This window comes from Erigeron canadensis, chromosome 6 (genome assembly GCF_010389155.1).
Source record: "Erigeron canadensis isolate Cc75 chromosome 6, C_canadensis_v1, whole genome shotgun sequence".
Classification (NCBI taxonomy): Eukaryota; Viridiplantae; Streptophyta; class Magnoliopsida; order Asterales; family Asteraceae; genus Erigeron; species Erigeron canadensis.
In genome coordinates this window covers 43,334,743-43,344,025 of record NC_057766.1, presented here as the reverse complement: position 1 = coordinate 43,344,025, position 9,283 = coordinate 43,334,743, and the positions used below count along the sequence as shown (strand labels likewise).

General features: G+C 34.2%; 1 protein-coding gene across 1 annotated transcript; it reads right to left on the bottom strand.

The window, feature by feature from the left end:
- Window positions 1-5,788: 5,788 nt before the first annotated feature.
- LOC122604970 lies at window positions 5,789-6,324 on the bottom strand. The gene is made up of 2 exons (XM_043777826.1): window positions 6,224-6,324; window positions 5,789-6,128 (listed from the first exon to the last, which is right to left on the bottom strand). The coding sequence occupies exons 1-2, from the start codon at window positions 6,322-6,324 to the stop codon at window positions 5,789-5,791; spliced, it is 441 nt and encodes a 146-aa protein (XP_043633761.1).
- Window positions 6,325-9,283: the final 2,959 nt, after the last annotated feature.

The following is a 9,283-nucleotide window of genomic DNA, read 5'->3' as shown; positions in this document are numbered from 1 at the left end:
TATGATCCAAAATGGTACTTAGAGTTTTTTTTAATTTGTGGGTTATTAGATAAATCTAGATAATACCTTAAATAAAATACGAGTAAAATATAGAAAGAGTGTTGATTGAGATTCAGGGATTGTTGAGCAATGATTTGACTTGTACTACGAGTATACAACGTGACGAATCATAAATGAATCACCGCCACATATTTTTTTTTTCTTGGAAAATTGTAAATTATATATCGTCGGGTTTGTGCTCCGAAGAGAATAATTCTCTTTTTAATTCGACTTCAACTCAATACTTTAACTTTCAGGTAAAATTCTTCCCTAACTTATTTGTATCTTAATTGGTTGAATCACCGCCACATAATCTACTAACTTTAATACTTAATTGGTCCTTTGATTGTTTATTTGGAAAATTGGCTCTTTGATTGTTTTTATGTAAAATGAACCAAGTATCATGAATATAGTAACTTAAATTATAAGCGATACTTGCCTCTTTATATTCTTATTACATACTGTCATCTATCTATTGCAAAATGGGAGGTACACTATACAACCCAAATAAAGGAAACCTGTTTTACTGACTAATTAATAACCTTTACGCATTATTAATTTCTAACCTAATGAACAATGTCATGTACGTCAATAGAAAAACGGATGACTTGCACGTGTTTTTCTTTCTCGATCTTGTGTTTAGGACAAATAACACCTGTAGTATGTAAAAGATACGAGTCGATCGATAAATTGTCAAAACAAGTTAAACTGTATTGAATTGACAGATTAACACCTTATCGGTCTTTAATTTGCTCAAGGATATCCTCAAGTAGTTAAGAGACTAATTAATTGAACAAGTCAAATATACTGAATTGATCGAAGGGCATACATTAAATTAATTGGCCTGAAAACATTATAATACATGATTTGCCTTTTATTTATTTTTTTGAAAAATCAGTATATATATCGATCGAGAAGCTAGAAACGATCAAGTGGACTACCACCCTCGAGATGGAGTGCATCCCAAAATGTTTAAACATTACATATTAGCGCTCTCATGGCCAGAAAGCTAGTTTCAGATATACAAGCAGACCCACAACACAATCATACGGTTCACAACCCATGTGAATGTAATTTCCAGCTAGCTAGCTAGGACAATTGATCTGAGTTTTAACTAATTCCCTCACATGACTAATTAAATGAGAAATTCTTTCTAAAAGATGTTACCAATATATATATATGCTTATGTTTAATGAGCTGAAATTCATGTAGCGCTATATATATGCATGAATATCCATCCAGTCACATGTAGATACAGGAATTAAACCGGTACGTGTTACATAACAATTCGATACAGTGCACGTGAATTGAACCTCCCACGATCGAGATGGAGTGCATCCCAAAATATTCAAATTAACCTCCCTCCATGTCATTAGCGCGCTCATGCTCGGCCAGAAAAATGCAGATATACAACAATCATAAGGTTCCCACCCCATGTGAATGTAATTTCTAGGACAATTGATATGAGCTTTAATTAATTTCCTCACATGGCTTAAAATTATAGTTATTTTTAGTAGGGAAAATGATTAACAACTTATTACATGCATAAAAAGTAGTACCACTACTAGAAAAGTGGTGGATTCCCACGGACAAATCCGTGGGAAATCCGTGAAAAATGGTCGTTTTCACACGAATTTACCACGGATTGTGGCCGTCGTTAAAAGTGGCGTGGGAAATAATTTCCCACGATTTTTCCCACGGACACAAAATATTTCCCACGGTAACAAATTCGTGGGAAAAATTCCCACGGAATTTTCCACGGCGATACTAACGGATTTCCCACGGAAATGCAACGATATGTTTTTTTGTTTTTCCCACGGATTTTAGTTTCCCACCGATTTCACACGGATTTTCTTTCACACTGATTTCCCGTTTCCCACAGATCTCCCACGGAATTTTTTGGATTATTTCACACAGATTTGCAATGGAATTGTTTCCCACGGATTTCCCACATGTTGATTTCACACGGATTATATTTCCCACAGATTTTCCTCGAACGTAATTTGCAATGAATTTCCCACGGATTTAGAATAAATTTATTAATATGAATAAACAGAATTAATTAAATATAAAATCAATTAAATAAGCAACAATTGACATTAATTATTCACAAATACGTACATCATAACAAATGAATATTACATAATATACATTTACAAAAAATGTACTATTTAAGTCTAAATCTAGTTTAAACCATCATGTTTAATCTAATCTAAATACAAACTATAAGCTATATGATTTATTGTTCTAGATTTGAAATAAAACTAAGGAACATGAACCACATCCATCGCCTTCAATATATTCTTAGTTGCATCACGGATCACATCTTCCTTCATCGGACTTTTTTTTCCGCTTTCATACCGGATGACTTTATTTGAACGAAACAAGAGATATTAATCTCAAAACTCCAGTCACATTGTTAGTAAAGAAAAGGAGAAGTGGGTTTATTGATTTGAGGCAAAAGTAATTATATTTAAGATGTAGAAGAAGAGCAAAACTGTTGCGAGAAGAGAAAAAAGAATACAAAATCTAAGTTTAGACTTTAGATTGCATTTACAGTAGCGGTGGAGTGGGATGTTTATTTTTTGGAAAGGCTGGTGGGTTGTTTATTTATTTGGGGAAGAGGTTGGGTTTGTGTTTGTTTTTGGGAGAATTTGAATCCTTGGATCAAAGTATAATATTTTGGGAATGATGTCTAGGACGCACGATTAAAATCCGAGTGAGGGGTGATGGGGGATATTGATTGGTCAGGAGTTTGACAAAAAGATGGTGTAAGGAGGGTTTGATGTTTTGACCGACACGTGTAGTATCTTCAAATATCAAATGGTTGAATGCAAATGTTTGGAGTCATCTACAATCAAGTTGCCTTGAATTTTATTTTATATTAAAGAGCAAGTTGTAAATATCGGTTTGGAGTCATCTACGTAAATTGACTTTTTTATGTTTTGTTTTTTTTTGTTTTTTTTTATCACAACTCAATTCAATTAGCATTTCAGCGTTCTTATAACTCTCTTTATAATTTGTTTGCTCCTCGCTAGATTGTTGTAACTCTTCTCGAAATTAATAAATTGAGTGTTAAACTATTATAGACGGTACATAAGACCATAGGGTTCTTGGTCACTTACCCTATTATTATCTTAATTAATATAGCATGATATTTGCACAATACGACAACGATTGTGGTAACGACATTTTGGTGGTGTCGATAATCTAAAGGGTAGTGGAAGTATTTTAAAGGGCTAATTGCACGAAAAGGTCCTAAAGTGGCAACTTTTTATTATTCTAGGGATCATTCTATTTTTTCCCATAACAAAGGAGCCAACGTGGGAAACACCGTATAATGCGGGATATAAAAATACCGGGTAGTGGTATATGGCCACGTATGGTTGTTTTGTACACCTATACTTCACACGTCCTCACCCCTTTTCGTGCCCTAATTCCAAAAACTAAAGTTTTGTTCGCAGATCATCAAATTGAGGCTGAATCTGTAATCAATAACCATCGTTTATAGTCAACCCTTTTTTTCCCCATCTCCTTTCGACCCATGTCTTCTTCTTCGTCAAATTTATCGAAAGACAACACCAACTATGGTGTATGTGGTTGTGGGTATAAACTGTACCCTACAACATCCTGGACAAACAAGAACCCAGGTAGAAGATTTATCTCATGCCTAAAAATGGTAAGTAATTTATTGTTTAATCGGTATTTAAATATAATTAATCAAATGTGAGTACCAATATTTTTTTTTTGCTTTAAAGGATAAGAAAAAGAAATGTGGCACCTACAGTTTATTAGATGTTGAACTCCCAAGTGATTACTACAAAGGCTTGCTATATGACCTCCATAAGAGTGTTGAATCATTAAAAGCTAATGAAAGAGTAGCTCTTACTGAAGAAGTTGCAGATTCAGGGATGGAGTACACAAAACAAGTCGAGGAGGATATGAAGATCAAGAACACAACCATCAATGTTTATAAGAGTATCTGTTGCTTTTTATTGGTAGTAATAATGATAATGTGTATTTCGATTGGGATGTTTGTTATGTAATTGACTGGTTAAGTCCATGAATGCCAAAAAAATTACCTTTGTTGGTTTAAAATTGGTTAATAGGCTTTGTATTTTCCATGTGTTATATATGTGTATAACTATTTTCATATTCAGACCACTGCAAATATATGTAAATGACACACTAGTGTTAAGGCAACAAGGCAAAACAAAGATGTTAAATACAAATTTTAGATAATGCAATACATACATAAATTCCATTGATACAAAATTTGGCAACAAAGCCATTCATGGTTGCATTCTGCAAGCTAATGTTTCAACCATGTCACATTAGTGTTACATCACATGATACTAATCCTAGAGTTTTAGCAGTCATTCATACAAACTATTACATAAGTTTAAGACACAATATAGTGTTCTTACATCATACAAAAGTAAGGGACATCAAAAGCATTACAAGAGTTGTTACAAACATATCACTGAATATTGACTGCACTTTCTTTGGTGCTGCTAGGACCAACAACTGGTTTTGCCAAATTCATTCTCATTATTCTTTCACTTGGACGCCTTTGTCTGACTGGGTTTGGTTGGCTCTTCACCTGTTTGTTTGATCCACCTGCTTTTACTCACCACACATTCAGTAGCAGAATCCTTTCCCTTTTGCAACTCCATCACTAGCACACTCCTTTCCTTTCACTTTGTTCACTTCAGCAACATCTTTGTTGATAGAGTCCCTTTGTAGCATCCTTTGTACTGCCTCTACTACTTTTTTTTCCCCATTATCTCTAGCTTTCTTCCTAATTTCTTCCAAATGTTTACGTTTCTTGTCATACTCTTCACTTGCACGTGGTATGGGAACATCCCTAGGTCATATTGGTACAGGCACTCCATCTGAACCACCTATAAAGGATTCATTAGTTATAGGGTCTACATAAAGCCCTGCACCCCACCAGAGAGGTAACTTCCTAGGACCTATATTCACATGTATGTATTCTCATCAGTTTCAATTGTCCTAACCTACTATTTTGTTACAAAATATGTATGATAAAGAGAGATGAAACCCATACCTTGTGCTTTCACATTCTTGAACCCCATACTTGTGACACCCAGAGCAGCACTTGCTTTGGTTAATACACTGTGTGACCCAAGAACACGGTTGTCTTCATACCTCCTAGATGGTCCTGCACTTGTTCCCTTCTGTGGACTCAGTTTGTCATGCAAAATGGAGCATTTTGTCCACCTGGGTTTGGGAATTGGTGATCTTGGAGATGTATGACTTTCTTGTGTCTGTATTGGAGTTAAGTGTTCATCTGGTGTGCCATATGGTATTGGGTCTGGGGATCTTTCTGTTGTTTGTGTCCTCCTAGATGAGTTTCTGCCACCACTTAGGTTAATTGTGGCTTCACAACCATTTTGACCTCCAACACTGACTCTTGCATGTCCTCTTGAATTGGTTCCCACTTCAACACTGGCTTGAGCAAGTGGCTTACCATTTATGGACACACTTGCTTGTCCTCTTGTTCTGCCATGGTTCATTTTGTTGAACATTAGCACTTGGGTTGTTTGAGTCATTCCTTGGTCTGCCACCCTTGTTTGGAACCTTAGGAGGTTGCTCCACTGCCTCATTCACACACTTTGACTTATTGTGTCCAGATTGACCACACTTGCTGCAAGTCATTACCAATCCTTGTCTAGAAATTCTCTGTCTGAAAATGGAACCTGCCTTGGATCTCTGACTTGGACCTTCATGTGCTGCCCTTCTTCTTTGGCCTTCCAGGCATTTTCCTTGGTTGTGGTGGTAGTGGTTTGTCTTTTGTGTTGATGGTCCATGTACTCATTCCACCAACTGGCATGATATGGCTATCATACAACTGCATATACTTCTCCCTTCTAAACCAACCAGGAACATAGTCTTCAGGTCTCTTGTTGATCTTGAATATAACTGCACAAGCATGTGGGCATGGGATACCAGAAAGTCCCCACATTCTGGAGCTACATGTTTTTTCATCCACATTTACCTTAAATGCCTCATACAATTGTCTCACTTCCCAATGAGAGCCCCCAGCATGAAAAGGTTTCCAAAACCTGCATTTTACATACACATTGGTTATTTAATAGTAAATTATAAACAATATACAAAGAATATACAAAACAGCATGAAAAGGTTTCCAATGTCTAACCTTTGTTGGTCCTTGGCCCACTCAATTCTGTTTTGAATTGAAGGAGATATGTCAGTCTTCCATCTCAAACATAATCTCCTCATCACATCTTGCCTCTCCATTATGATCGAATTCAAAGTCACCCACAGACATCTGTCACCACTTGTCACGTACTTGCATACAAAACCCATGCAAAACCCCCATAAATTAAATAATTTAAAAAAAAATATTAAAAAGTTACTGAAACCCTAATCTGACAAGTATAGTTATATAGAAAAAAAATCATAGAACTAATAAGAATATATTAAACCACGATTAGTCACGTACTTCAACACAAGATAACATGGAAATCTAGACCAGATCTTGGATCAACAAAAATAATTAATTAAAAAATTTAAAAAAAATTTGAAACCCTAATCTGACAACTATATTCATTTAAACGTAAAATTATAGAAATTAAATGGTTGTGGTTTTAGAATGTATATAAACAGATAATATTGTGTGACGTATTTCCGGAAAATCTTTGCAAACAAGAAAATCCCAATTTTGTTAGATTTTGTTATCGATATATCGTATTAAAAGAAAAAAAACTTGCCTTCTGGGAATCACAAGAACATCAGCTATGAAGATGCAACTATGATTTATTTTTTTCACGATCCGATGAAAAAAGATTTCACTTTGAAGACATAATATGGAGAGGGGACCAACTGGAGTGAGAGTGTGTTTTTTTATGTCGGATATATTTGATTTGGTTTATCTATATGTATATATGTTTTTAGAGTATATATATTTTTGACAAAAAGGTTATCTTTCCACATAAACGACAAATGAGGTCAACACTTCAATATCCCGCCTAAAACAATTTTATCCCGCCCAAATGAGCTTGCGTGGCAGTCAAAGGCCAGCGTGGACAAAAAACACACACAAAATCGGAGGAAGAAAACCAGATAGTGGTTTCAATCCCACATTATACGGGGTTTTCCACGTTGGCCCCTTTGTTATGGGAAAAAATAGAATGATCCCTAGAATAATAAAAACTTGCCACTTCAGGACCTTTTCGTGTAATTAGCCCTATTTTAAAAGATAATGGACTAATAGTGTAAACTATTTCATTAAGGGCATAATGGTCATTATGCATCTCCTTTTTTAACTCTAACTTTTCAAATTGCATAATCTTTATATAGTAATATAGAAGTATAGAAATCAAAGTTTGTAATAATGAAATTATACAACTAAAGTTATTTTTTAAATTAATTTACTATAGCTACGATTCTTTTATTTATCAAATGTTTATTGTATTAAGTGACTGAATAGATAAATAATATCTTTATGTATTAAGAAAAAAAAGATAATTGACGATTATTTTTATTTATTAAGTCATAAAAAAAACATAAAACTTGGCTTAATGTATTAAGTTCTTAATCTATAAGTCTATTAAGTAAAAAAGAAACGGTATCTAACTCTATTAAATATAGATTAGGGACAAAATAATAATAATTATAAATTATTTTTTCAAGTACTAGACGCGTGGTGGTGATAGTGGCAACGAGTGATGGTGGTGGCAATGATGGCGGTAGTGACAGCGGTTGTGGTGAGGGTGATGCGTGGTAGGGCTGGTGATTTATGTTATAAATTATTTCATTAAATGTATTACATGGTTATACTTAATGAGTTAAGTGAAGGGTAAATTGGGTAGATGTTCTTATATTATTTCATTAAGGATGTAACTATATTTTAAAAATATTAAATCAAAACGACACATGACTTTATATATCTAGCGCCACATACTTTAAAACTACTTCAATCCTGTTTTAGTATATTGGTAATTGAATATTATATATCGTCTATGTATGTATGTAGGTATATATGTGAGATATGTAGGTATTGTACGTATATATAAGTATGTATGAGAGGTAGGTATGTTGTGTGTACTAATGATATATATACTTATGTATAACATGTACGTGTTTTATGGATAGATGTGCAGTCTTAAATAGATCTATATGTACATATACATGCATTATACGTACATACATATATAAACGATACATATAAAATGCTATGTATGTACGTGTATGTTTAGGAATTACATATACGTACTTACATATAATGTATATCGATACATACACTATATACACACACAAAACGATAACTTTTATGAATTTGTCACAATTTTCCCAAGGATTTCCCCGGATTACCCACGGAATCATATAATCTATGGGAAATTCGTGGAAATCTTTCCCACGAATTACCCATGGATTGCCTAAAAGGTTTTTTTGAAAAAAAACCTTCCATGGAATTTCCACGGATTTCCCACCATCTTATATAATCCGTGGAAATCTGTGGGAAATACTTCCCACGGATTACCCACAGACTATCCTAGAAAATTTTGTAAAAACAATTTCAATGGAATTCCCACAAATTACCCACGGAAACAAATAATCTACAGGAAATCCGTGGGAAAATCGTTCCCATCGATTATCATAGATTACCTAAACATATTTTTGAAAAATATTTCCCACAGATTTTTCCCGCGGTTAAGATATATCTGTGAGGTAATCCGTGGGTAATTTCTTCCCTCAGATTTCCCACGAATATGGAAAAAAATTTTTATGTAATTTCCCACGGATTTCCCATGAATATTTTTCATCTGTAGGTAATCAGTGGGTAATTTGTGGGAAATATTTTTCACGGATTACCCACGGAAGTTAGAAAATATTTAATAAGTGAAATTCCCACGACTTCATATTTGTGGGAAATACTTTGAATACTTTTTTACTTCTCACGGATATTTGTTTAGTGGGTATTCCGTGGGAAATCCGTTAAAAAATATAAAAATAACTTGATTCTATAAATTCAACTCTATTCGGTGGGTAATCCGTGGGAAAATTTCCCACGGATTTCTTGCCGTGGGAAAATCCGTGGGTATACACAGATTTTCTAGTAGTGTACTTTATATCAATAACCGTCTCTTGAATTTTCACAAAATAAAGTACAAATTTTGATGCATCAAATTAATTAATATTGACATCCCTAAGAGCTGTCATTAACAAAATTTTAGTTGTAGTTAAAGGGTAGATT